Raw genomic sequence first — 13,535 nt, forward strand, 5'->3', positions numbered from 1 at the left:
GTAAATTAGTTTGTTCCAATTATTTAAAAAAAAATAATACTACACCTATATTATATATTTTGAATCAAATAACATTCCTCTAACTTGTAGGTAAATTATTTTCTATGTATTGTTATATATGTTAGACACGTTTTGTTGTTGTATAAACATGAGTGGAACATAATATTGTTGATTTTATACATCAAACAACATTTCTTTTGTTATAGGTAAATTATTTTCCATGTACAAGTACTTATGTTAGGCACGTCTTGTTGTTGGTACATACAATATTTTGTATCATTGTAAAGAAAGATATTACATTACACCCATGGTATAATTGTTGTAGGTAAATTATTGGAAATTAATTTGTAGTTAGGTAATGAACATTTTGCATCATTAGAAATGAACATTTCAAATAGTAGGTAGGTAAATTAATTTGTTCTAATTATATAAAAAAAATTACACTACACCTAGTTATATTTAATTTTTCCAATTATTAAAAAAAACTATACTACACCCAACCAAATAACATTTATCTAACTTGTAGGTAAATTATTTTCCATGTATTGTTAGATATGTTAGGCACGTTTCATTGTTGTATAAACATGGGTGTAACATAGTATTTTTAATACTATGCATCGAACTACATTTCTTCTTAATATAGGTAAATTATTTTTCATGTATTAGTACATATGTTCGGCACGTTTTGTTGTTGGTATAAACATCATTTTGCATCATTGTAAAAAAGAGATATTATATTACACCCATGGTATAATTGTTGTAGGTAAATTAATGTGCATGTCGATAATGAAATACAATGTTCTAATATATTAATAAAAAAAAGGATAAATTCAAAAGTATTCAAGAGTAGGGTGAAAAAAACTAAATCCAGTAGTTTTATGAAAATTCAAAGCCTTTCTAAAAAATTAATATGCAATAAATTTTTAACATTAATGTCTTTTTTTTTCTTGTTGCACAATCATTTACTCTCTCCTTACAATTAATTGTCTACATCAAATATGTAATAGGGGTATTTTAGGCATGTGAAAAATGTAAAATATGTGTGAAGTAATATGAAATTAATGAATTTGCTTATGTGGATCCTAGTCATTGGGTTTTCTTTGAGTAAAAATGTTATGTAGGGTTATATGAAGAAAATTAAGTTGGAATGGCTAAAATCATATTTTCAGTTGATTCAACAGACGAAATGTCATAAAGCGTGGCACTGTTAAGCCATTAAACCACTAGGCGGTTTCCCTCCACAGTCCATACCGCGTTTTATCAAATAAACTGGGTTTCTACTTGTACAGAAATGACTCTGTGGCTTTCCATATAAAGCATTTTAATTATAATTATAGGTACATACATCTAAGGAAATTAAGGAAAGAGGGGAGCTGCTACTGTTTTCTCTATAGCTTGTTTCTTCCATGTAAGCTCTCTTCAGTTTATTATGCACCTTACTTTTTTGAGGAAAAAATCGAAAAGAAGAAATGGGGAGAGGAAAGATTGTGTTTAGAAGGATTGACAATTCGACAAGCAGGCAAGTGACATCGAAAAGAAGAAATGGGTTGCTTAAGAAGGCTAAGGAGCTATCAATCCTTTGTGATGCTGAGGTTGGATTGATTGTCTTCTCTAGCACTGGCAGGCTTTACGATTATGCTAGCACTAGGTTAGATCTCTCTCTCTCTCTCTCTCTCTCTCTCTCTCTCTCTCTCTCAATCAATCAATCAATCAATCAAATCTATATATGTGTGTATATTGCCTGTGAACATTTTTTTGGGTTGTATATATATATATATAGACACACAATATATATGCTGCATGTTCTAGCAAAAGATTTGAGGTAGACTTGTTATATTGGACTAATTCAGACAACACATATCGGCTATTGCGCCCTTTTAATCTTCTTTGGAGCGAAACATTGTTCTCATGTGAAGATGTTTGCTTGCCCGAAAATGTTATTATTGCATAAAATAGTGATTTTTTTATGAATCTATATATAGCATGTGGAATTAACCGAAGATGTTATTTGGGTATTTGGTTGCCTCCTGTCTTGTGGTCATGGATTGTGTAGAACCTTTCCTTGTCTATATGCATAGAAATTCAGAAAGACATTATACCTGATAAGAAATTGCTTTTAAAAAACTTCCAAACGAAAAAAAAAGTTACAGATAAACATATGAATGCTTCTCACATTGTACTACACACACACACACACACACTAGCCTCTATGCACACATGTTAGTATGTGCAAGAGGCATTTTTGCATCACAGGCGCTACGCGCCCATAAAGGTGTATTGTGTTAGCATTTTTTCCATTGTAATTGTCATGAAATATTTTAAATGTATTGTGCGAAGAGGAACTTTTTCGTTTTCATTTTGCGTAAAGTAATGATTTAAATGTTATTAATGCAATTGTCAAACAACTTGGGATTTTGGATGCAAGTTCCTATACCTAAAGTCCATGAACAATAGTAAGTAGATGTAAATAAATAAATAAAAAAGTAGATGAAAACATTAAGTACTCGTAGCAAAATACAAAACAACTTAAATGTCAAACTATAAAACTTACATCACAATATGTACATAATTTACAATACCCATAAAGTCTATATGTCACTGTTTCTTTTGAAAAGAAAGTTTATATATTGACATCAATGCTGCAATTTCCACCCATTTGTTCATGAATTAGTAACCCAATGGAATTTTTTACTTTTAGGGAAGAATTGGTGTTTGAAAGATCGGATCCTCACCAATTTCTATCACTGGCTCTCCCTTTTCTTTTCATTACCAGGAATACACTTTCCCCACCTTCCCTTTTCTCAGAGGCCCGACAAATAGGTCTGCAACCAAAAATTGATGCATATATCTTCACAATACATTCCAAATGATTTAGTTTATGTTTCTATCAATTAATTTGCCCGATTCCAAATGGTACTTACCTTAATTATCGAACTAAGAAGGCACACATCACACACTACTAAATTAAACAGTTAGCGCGACAAGGAAGATTTTGTCGTGCAAATCATTATTAGGTCGCACAAAAACTATGGCGACCAGAAAATCATAGCCCGTATTTTGTCGCGCAAAGGTCATGAAAAAAGACATTGCGCGAAGAAAAATTTCAAATTCCTTGCACAAAAAAAAATTGCACAACGCTCTACTACTCATCGCGCTAAAGTTATACGAACGAAGGTTTTTGTCGTACGATATAAAAGGGTACAAGTACACTTTGTGACTAGTTCGTCTCGAAAAGTTTGCGCGACGAAAAATGTAAGAGCTGCGTGGTAATGCGCGACGAAGTTATAAGACGTGCTTAATTTTACGCGCAAGTGTAATTTTTATTAAAAAAAATAGAATAAAAGGAAAATTTAAAAAAAAAAAAGAAAAAAAGATTTCATACTAATGACAAAAAAAAAAAAGCAAATTAATGAATAAAAAAATAATTTTTATTTATAATATAAATAAAAATGTACGTACAAATATAAAGTTTTAAAAGAAAGCAGGAACAAAACTATGAAAAAAAAACGAAAAAATCTATAGGAATGTCGTTCGAAGGATCTTGCTGCTGGTTAGGGACAGGGTCGGAGGTCGACGGGCCTGATTGCTGTGCTTACTCGATGTGGAAGGGCTGTGAGGGCGATGGTGCAGAAAAACAGGGGAGATGTATTCCGGAGGAATTGAGGGTTTGTACAAGCATTGACATTTGAGACTTGTACGATGCCAACTCACTCCTCATGCCAGCGACTTCTTGCGTCAAAGCGGTAACCTGGCCCTTTGACTACGATGATGACGAGGCTCTACTCTCCCATAGCCTGGCATTTCCCATCAACCGACAATAAGTCCCTGGCCTCCGACTGAAAGTTTGGTCCAACGTCTCTGTGACGATGTGAAACCTTGCATCCTCAGGGGGATCCACAAACTCAATCAGCGTGTCCGAGGGAAGTTGGGAGGCAGACTCTTAAAGCACCGATTGACTCTTCTCCACCATAGTCACCTTTGAAAAAAAACATGGATTATTAATAGAAAACAATTTGAAATAATTAGTATAAATGTTGAATGCTTAAGAAATTACTTACATGAAGGGACTCGGTCAACTCATTTCCAGGCCGAACATAAACGTCAGCAAAGACGTCGATCTCTGGAAATTTTGAACCTTCTTGAAATCGAAAAAGATAAGGAAAATGTTAGTAAGAAAAAAATTATTAGCGATATTTTAAAATTGGAAATGAAAGATGTAATATATACCTTTCGTCGCGCCTCTATCCTATAGGAGAAAGGCCTCGAACTCGAATGGTGGATCTTGTTCACCTTCGCCTTCTTCTGTTATTAAAAAAATAAATGTATTAGTTGTAATACTTAAAGAAAATTTTAAAAAATAATAATCAATATTAGTAAAAATTAAAAAAAGTAAAGTGAAAGAAGTCGTAATTAAAAACGCACCACATAGCCTGGTTCCTGAAAATGACAGCAAAGCCAAACCCAATTATCTTGTCGGTCCTCCAACTCCTTAGGACAACCCTCCTCAAGAGCGACCTGCGGATCATCAAATTGCTGGAAACATTGGTGCAGGTCACTCTTCCACTGCTTGTAGCGTTTGGAGAAAAGCGTATTAAGGTACCCAAACATGTCATCGTCCATGTTCCCCAAATTGTAGTTTGTCTGCAATGTAACAAATATTTTGAAAGTATTAGTAATAAAAGATAGTAATAAATATAAATATATAAATTTTACATGAAAAACATTAAAAAGGCAACACTACTTACAAACAATTTGTTGCGCACCGTGTTCTTCGTCTCCTCCGGCATAGCCTTCCAAGACTTCCACCACATAGGGCAAAAGGTCTGCACGAGCCAATGCACTATGTTGCTCTGATGTTGGTACTACCCGATGTCGCTCATCGTATCCGATTGGGATACAACCGTTGGTCACCCGAGTGACCTTCGCCGTCTTCAATTACCGACAAGATCCCCAGGTGTTTTTCTTCACTGCAAAGAGATGAAAAAAATATCATTAACCCAAAACTAATAACAAATCCTACTAAAATTTCGGCATAACCTCCCCTATAATTAAAATATATTCCCAAAACCCTGAAAATAATATAAACACTATATGCATCCAACACAATGATCACAACAGTTTAATAAAAGGTTCAGAACGATGACAACTTTTTAATCCTTACATGACATAACTTAACAAATTGAACCTAAATAACAAAACTAATTAGTTAACATTCGCATACATTTTCTTCCTCTATTTCTCCTGAAAATTACTTAGCATCATAGCTACTTCTTTGTTTGAGGCCGCTATTTTCTTTCTCCTAATTAGAACATATTTCCAATTCGAGCGTTTTCAAATACCACAACAAACTTCTAAAAATGGTGACAATTGCCATCCAAGACAGCCAATTTTCGAGCTTGTATACACAGGCTCTCGACATTGTTGGCAACAGGCTTGGCAATGAATTCTAAGCTGTTATAGCAATTCCATATAACCTCATCCACATTGACACTTGTAAGACTCTGACAGTCACAACTGAAACTTCGACGACTCTAAATACTTTGCTTCATGATAATTACCAACGTTTTCATTTCCCAGTTAAACATTTTCGCCATTTCCTCATCATCAAAACTCTTCCACAGAACTATCGTTTCAATTTCGTGAGAAACCCATTTCAGTAACTAAGAAATGACACATAAATTAACAAAAAAATTGCAAAAATATAAAAATTTACAGACATGAATTACACAATACACACAATTTCGATTTCATGACAAAACCCATTTCTGAAAGCGAAGAAATTGGGAACAAAAAAAGAGAAAACAATGGAAACTTTTTAATCCTTACATGACATGACATAACAAATTGAACCTAAAATAACAAAATTTAGTTAACATGGGAATGAGGGAGTGAATTAGGATTGTATACCTAGCTGTGTACCCGAGGCATCGGTTGTGGATCTCAATGGGGACATCTGGTCCGTAGTGCGGGGGTCAGTCGCTAATAGGCAACGCCACCGAAGAAGTTGATGATGCCTGCGTCTGTGGGACTGGAGGACCAACTGGGTAAACCGGATTGACCGGCCTATAGTCCATCTCTACCAGAGCAGTGGCGGCAATAGTAGGTGTAGTCATTGGACTAAGTGTAGAAGTCATCGCCCTCCAAGTTCTAATGAGGTGTGACATCTACAAAATTGGAAATCAATTTGTTTCGTACACAAAGATTTAACTTACCGTACACATGCTAATAATTTCAAATTAAATTTAGAACAAATTTAAAAACCCTAATTCTAAACCCAATTCAATTTAGGCAGAAACAAAACTTAAAACTAATATACTATACACAAAGTAATCAATTCAGATAGGATATAGACCCATCAATTATAACTTATATGAAGAAGCTAGCATAAGGAAGTAGTTGGAGGCAAAATCTGTATGTACGTGCTCTGTGTGTGTCAGGGAATTCAAATGATAAATAAGCCACAAGCTAGCAATTTGGCTCCTCGAGGGTAGGCAGAAACTAAGAACATGCACCCAAGTTAATGGATGGAAACAAAAAAGTATGGCACATATTCAACAATAACCAGTGATACAAGCATCAAAGCCAGAAAAAGAAAGCATTAGACATCTTAGGAGTTACAAAGTCCAATATATCACGCCAATACACACAACATGTGCTATAACACAATTAAAACAAAGGGAAGCAGATGATAACTGATAACCTTCTTTACATCTCCCTAGAAGCGAAGATGATAACCTTCTATTTTTAAAAATTGAAGTATAGTATTGGTCAATGAATACAATAAAAAAACCAATGAAAAGAGAGTAACCGAAACATCCAATTCTAATATGTAAGCTCTCATCAGATAAACCTTAAAAAAGCAAGTCAACCATAACAATATCAAAATCCATGGGACTACTTTCGAGCAGACCACTTGAACTTGAAGTCAAACAACAATACTAGAAAGCAATGGAAGGTAACAAAATTATGGAAATAGTCATTAAAATTACCATAAAGTAATGCAAGTGACCAAAGTGTACATCCAAAAGCTAGTGGATTTTTCTCCTGAAAATTGAAAAAATCAAGAATGACAATCTTATCATATGAAAGTATTTTTGTTAAAGAATGACATTATTAGCAATGAAAGTATTCGTTGACAAAAAACCTCACCCGGTATCCAAAAAAGAAAAACAAATTTCTTCAAGAGAGCAAATAAATACCCATCTAGAATATAAGAACTTACAACACAATATCATTCTCCAGGAAACTCAAATTTGGATGAAAAATAATCCCAAATTGCTTAACCTTTTCTCCATAAAACGAAATTTTGAAATATGAAAAATGCCAACTCACTCAACCCATGTTCTAGATGTGTTCATGTCTGCATATTTTATGAAGAGAGCAACGTGCAATCACAAAGAAAAGAAAAACAAAGGGAAGCACATGGAAGTTTACAGAACTAATCTCCGCATGTCCACTTTCCATCCTCAAACCTATGAAACCTATTGTTATCCCTCACTATGATAACCCTTCCTGAGCACTTGGACATAAACTTGACTACAGTATGACAATCGTCACCAATTTAAGAACCCCTATTTTAAGAACCCTAAATCTAACCCCCAATTTAAGAAAACCTAATCTAACCTCACTGCCCAAAATCATTCGCCTAATTTAAAACCTAAATCTAACCCCAATTAAGAACCCTAAAAACTCTAATTTAAGAACCTAAATGTAACCCCCAATTTACGAACCCTAAATATAACGACGCTGTTTTCACAAGATACCTAATTGTTGCATCTAAAGACCATACACGATGAATTTCTTATCAGCATGGAATCAGTTATCGATCGTTTCAACAAACAGAGATGGGAGCACCATCAACTGCAGAACCTTGCTTCAGAACTCAAGGTAACCACTCAACAAAAACAGCTCAAATCTTCTTTCTGCTGAATACCTGCACTTATATTGTATACAGACATTATATTTATAATACTATCAAATATGATAGGATTTTTAACACCTGTAGAAGTAGGATAAAAAAACTTAAAAATAATTGCAAGAGTACAAGGTAATGGTAGTATAGTCGGCTCTAGCAAGGTTGTTCTGTGCAGGGATTGAATGAATAATTTATGTAAAAATTAAGTCTTAATTAATTATTTGAAAGCAAAGTTTGGAAAAGATTGATTTTATGATCTAAAATATAAAAAACGAATTTAATTAAAAAGATTAGAGAAACCGGCAAGAACATAGAAACATAAAAGAAAATAGTTTTTGAAAATCAAATTGAGAAAACACTAGGGTTCCGCCGTCACCTTAACCATCCTACATAGTTTTATCAATTATTTATGAATTACACATGCAACTTTGAAGGTTAAGTTTTCCTAATGCATATTCTCGTCATGATATTCATGCAAAAACGTATATCTAACATGCAATTCGTCTGTGATTTTCAGATCAAATATGAACATGCAAGATTCATTAAGTTTTGTGAAAATCCTTTGAAAAATCATGCAACCCCTAAGACGTGATATTCATCCTTAGTTATACTATTACAAGATTAAATCTTACCTACAAAAAGGTCTTAGAATATAACTAGGAAACATAATAAAATAATAAACTAGCACATAAATGGTTTCCTGTTTAAAGTCAAATTCGGACTGCAAAGAAAATCAAACTTTTGACTAACCACATCAACTCTGATTTGGTCCCAAAAAATCTCTTTTGAAAACTGAAGACATCCCCAACAAATTCTCAGTGGAAACCTTCCTCAAAATATGCCATCTTGACCTTCAAAATACCTAAAATGTCCAAAAACGTCAATCTGGAACAGATGCGCGCTAGGCCTTCTTTTCTTCGCCACAGTGAAACGGCTTGTAGTTAAATTCTGGAATTATGGCACAATCATCATGAAAGACTCACAAATCTACTCCAATTGGAAGTACTCCAAAATTCCTTCGTTTGATTAATTTTTGGTCAAACTAGATTCGCATGTACTACAATTCAAATATATAACGAAGCATCAAAACGTCAACAAAATAATCACCAAAACATAACAAGAATAGGAAAAAATATATAATATAAAATTGACTCATCAAGTACCCCCAAACTTAGCTTTTAACTTGTCCTCAAGCAAAACAAGACTCAAAAGGAAAAATAAAGCCTAACAAATTAGTAACTTAAACAAAAATTAACTAAAAACAAAACTTTCACCTTCAAGTTGCCAGCCATGCAAAACATTAAAAATCAGAATATCTTTTCAAAAGTTCCAATAATCCCATAATCCCAATAGTTTTTGAAAATCAAATTAAGAAACACTAGGATTCTACTGTCACCTCAACAGTCCTACATAGGTTTTCCTAATGCATATTCTCCTATTGCCATTCAAGCAAGAACGTATGACTAACATACAATCCGTCTGTGATGCTCAGATCAAATATGAGCATACAAGACTCATTAAGTTTTGTGCAAACCCTTTGAAAAACCATGCAACCCCTAAGACGCGATATTCATCCTAAATGAAATTACAATTATTAACCACAAGAAGCAATACTCAATCCTTCGGTGATAGTCCAACCGAATTGCATCCAACTACTTATCTAAATATCCTAATAGTAGCTAAGCATTAAGATATAGAGACAGTTTAAACACAGTGATTAATAATTCAAAGTATGCATGAATATTATCATAAGCAATTAAATAAAGACTACATAGTCATGCTAAGGCTCGTGGCCTAGCCCTAGAAAAAGAAATTAGTTACAAATAATCATAAAACCAAAGGAATTTTATTGAAATAGAATAATGAAAGAAAACACCTTGTAAATAAACTTGAATTGTCAAAAGCCCTCTAAATCGAGTTCTCTAGAATAATGCGTAAATAACCCTAATGGCTAAATAGCATTATTTATAATATTACAAGATGAAATCCTACCTAGAAAAAGGTCTTAGAATAAAACTAGGAAACATAATAAAATAATAAACTAGCAAATAAAAAGGTTTCCTATTTAAAGTCAAATTTGGATTGTAAAGAAAATTAGACTTTTGACCGACCATATCAATTTTGATTTGGTCCCAGAATGTCTCTTTTTAAAACTGAATACGTCCCCACCAAATCCTCAGAAGAAACCTTCCTCAAAATATGCCATCTAGACCTTCAAAATACCTAAAATGTCTAAAAACGTCAATCTGGGAAAAATACGAGCTAGGCCTTCTTTTCTTCGCCACGGTTGCTGGAATTATGAAACAATCCTCATGAAAGACTCACAAATCTACTCCAATTGAAATTACTCCAAAATTCCTTCATTTGACTACTTTTTGCTCAAAGTAGATTCACATGTACTACAATTAAAATATATAACAAAGCTTCAAAATCTCACCAAAACATACCATGAATAGGAAAACTATATAGTATAAAATCTACTCATCAAAACACTAAGCAATAAGCTTCTTGGACAATGATATTTTCATATATGTTTCTACGCATGCATACCACTTGTTTAATTACGTAGCTCTATGGTTTTGCCTATGTACAGTAACAAACATTAACAACCATGTCCGTTCTGAGCAATGTTGTATTACATCCCTTCGGAGAGAATATAGAAAAGCAAATCTAGAAGTGGCGAGAAAGTCGTCTTCCCTTAGGTACAAATTTAAATGCATGGAAAAGTACATGATAGGATTAGTCTAGATAGTTTGAAATAGCATTATGGACGGACATGCCCCATGTAATGAAAAAACTTCAGCGTAGGATTGCAGTACGGAGGAAGGTAATATTTCAATTTCCATAGTTATTGGTAACATATGCTTTTGGGAAATGTAAATCAAGACCTCCCACGAGAATTCCTCGAGTGATGGGAAGAAAAATTGAAGAAACAAGTGCAAAATGAAAATCTTTGCGCTGAACCCAGATGGTGTGAGCAAGCAATTTTCATATCTTGTGAAATCCATGAATAATGATAAAGAGAAAAAGGTGGCATAGTTGTATCCTAGGGTTTCAGTAAAATGTCGGAGCTACTAGAGCTTACCAAACAACTTTGCCGCACTTCTGAACATCTTAATATAGGGTGAATGTTGTCGTCATTTGTTCTTTAGTGTGGAGGATAAGATGCATGGCAGGTAACACATCCATCAATTTCAATAAAGGGTAAGTTATCGGTGTTCTTGCTATTTCAGAGTAAAATTACGTAGATACCTGCTCTCAACAACTTTGTACCATTAGTAGTCACCGAGTAAGTGAAAAGGCAACCTTTAGAGCAGACATAAGATGCACGTTTGGTATCAAACAAGGGATAATAATACTCACGAATGATAAAAGTAAGTGCGCGTACTAAAAAATATGAGATATACCTGCGTGGCCCCAAAAACAATTCAAATCTGCCTATATGGGATACACATGCATGGCCATAAGCTAGAGAACTTTGAGAATTACTCCAATCTGTCTATATGCATGTTTTTGTTTTTGTGTGTTAGCATGCAAGGAGATATATTTCCTAAAAATATGACGAATAAAATAAAATATGCATGCTTCAGATTCTTGATGTGTGATTTTACAATGGCTAACTTTTTCTAGTGCTCCTATAAATGCTCATTTGGTGAATTCATATTTCATGCATGACAACATTTATTGTATTTGTACTTAATAGTTTTGGCAAAGGGAGGTAGCAAGCTTGAGGCAACAATTGCGGTACTTGGAAGAATGCCACAGGTACAATCATTGCTTTATATTGAATCTTCAACGTAGCCTAGCAATTTGATTCAAGTGCCAAAACATAAGAATGCATATTTCATGTTGCTTATTCAAAAGGCTATCAAATTAATCACGGTTCATCCAAATACCAACCCAGAAAACCTTTTCAATAACTGAGGTCCCCAGTGAAGCATAACAACACATTGTCCTAAACCTAAATGATTTCGGTGTTCCTTATGCTTCCTCCTTAAGCGATTTTGCCAGAGACCAAGCAATTACACTAACAAAAATGCAAAATCTCTTCACAATATTATCCTGATACTGTTACTTAAATATTGCTTAAACACTTAAGGTTTTCCCATGAAATGTGAGATAATGATTTATTGGGAAAAACATGGTATCTCCACAAAGTAACATTTAGTAAATATAAATTAGTTTGTGAGAACGATTAGAGTATACCCCACACCTTCTGTAAATTATGTAGGCAGTTAATGGGGAAGAACTTTCTGGTTTAAGTGCCAAAGATCTACTGAATTTGGAAAGCCAGCTGGACATGAGTTTGAAAGGTGACCGGACAAAAAAAGTATCAAAAGCCTTAGCCCTGATTCTAGTCTCAGTTAATAATTTGTGCTCCCTTCTTTATATAGCACATACATGGCACTCATTTTGGTTTTATTTTTCCTTCTATTTTGTAGAACTAGATATTTGATGATGAAATAAAAGAATTGAACAAGAAGGTCGCAGTTGCTTAATGTTAATTCATTTATTGGGGGGGGTTAATTGATACTTATTAACGTTGTTATTTTTCACTTATTGTCCATACATGAAGCTCTACTTTTCTATTTAACACATATCATAATTCATTAAAAAGGCGGAGAGAAACAATGGGTAAAGGGAAACTGAAAGGAAGCAAATGAGCTTAAAACATAAAGCCATTATGTTAATTACATCAGCAAACGCGAAGTTGTCTTCTCTAGCAAACACTAACACAAAATATTCTAATCTCAGGTTTATGAAGCAAGGGATATGAATGGGGGAAACAAAACTTCCCAACCTCCATATAGTATCAGTAATGCATATGATTTGCATGCACCCATCCATCTGTAGCTAAGCCAGCCACAAATTCAAACTCAGCCTGGGCCTCCGCCTCAGAACAACGAAGTACCAGCAAAAGCAATCAAATTAGGGTATCTCCTAATGACTGTTAACATATTATAGCATACCATATAGATTCCAATGGACAAAACCCCAAAAAGAAATAATAAGAAAAGCTCACTATTTTGATTATGCTATTAACATCTCTTCAAATTCTGCAACAGATTACAACTGCATTAGCAAAGTTGTTTCACAGCTGTGGATGGCCATGTCATAATGCAGAAACTTGCACCACAGTGAAAGCCAATCTTCTAAGAGTGAAATGTCATACTTACAACAAACGGATCCAACCAACAGCTTTGGTATGAAGTGTCTGTCAAACAAACTTTAGGATTTCTGTAAAAGAACAACCTGTTAGGAGTAAATTTATGCAATAATGGGTAACAATTATGTGTCTCAGGATCGACTTTTATCTGTATTAAAAATGTGTTTTGACCAATGAAAGAACAATTGTCAATTATTATACCTAATTTCTGCAACATCCTAATTTTGAGCCGTAAATCACAAAAACCACCGAGAAGTAGAGCACCCAAAACTACATAAAATTGCTCTGCACATTATAGGAGATATGAAATATCACAATGAGAGTGTGTGCACTATGTTCACATTTTATATCACTATCACACAGATAGTACAGATAAACACAAGTAGGCATGGGTTAATGTGGTATTCAGCACAATGCCCAGCACAAATAGCAGACACATTTACTTTGATTTAT

At 34.0% G+C, this 13,535-nt stretch overlaps 1 protein-coding gene across 1 annotated transcript; it reads left to right on the forward strand.

The window, feature by feature from the left end:
- The first annotated feature begins 1,469 nt into the window (after positions 1 to 1,469).
- Positions 1,470 to 12,363, forward strand: LOC126621610 (MADS-box transcription factor ANR1-like). The gene is made up of 5 exons (XM_050290150.1): positions 1,470 to 1,648; positions 7,809 to 7,887; positions 11,619 to 11,712; positions 12,151 to 12,245; positions 12,358 to 12,363. The coding sequence occupies exons 1-5, from the start codon at positions 1,470 to 1,472 to the stop codon at positions 12,361 to 12,363; spliced, it is 453 nt and encodes a 150-aa protein (XP_050146107.1).
- Positions 12,364 to 13,535: the final 1,172 nt, after the last annotated feature.

This window comes from Malus sylvestris, chromosome 5, assembly GCF_916048215.2.
Source record: "Malus sylvestris chromosome 5, drMalSylv7.2, whole genome shotgun sequence".
NCBI classification, from domain to species: domain Eukaryota; kingdom Viridiplantae; phylum Streptophyta; class Magnoliopsida; order Rosales; family Rosaceae; genus Malus; species Malus sylvestris.

Excerpts from the sequence above, each read along its gene's own strand:
- LOC126621610 (XM_050290150.1), top strand. The coding sequence starts at position 1,470 with ATGGGGAGAGGAAAGATTGTGTTTAGAAGGATTGACAATTCGACAAGC. Across the intron at positions 1,649-7,808 it reads TACGATTATGCTAGCACTAG|CATGGAATCAGTTATCGATC; the intron begins GTTAGATCTCTC and ends ATTTCTTATCAG. Across the intron at positions 7,888-11,618 it reads ACCTTGCTTCAGAACTCAAG|TTTTGGCAAAGGGAGGTAGC; the intron begins GTAACCACTCAA and ends TGTACTTAATAG.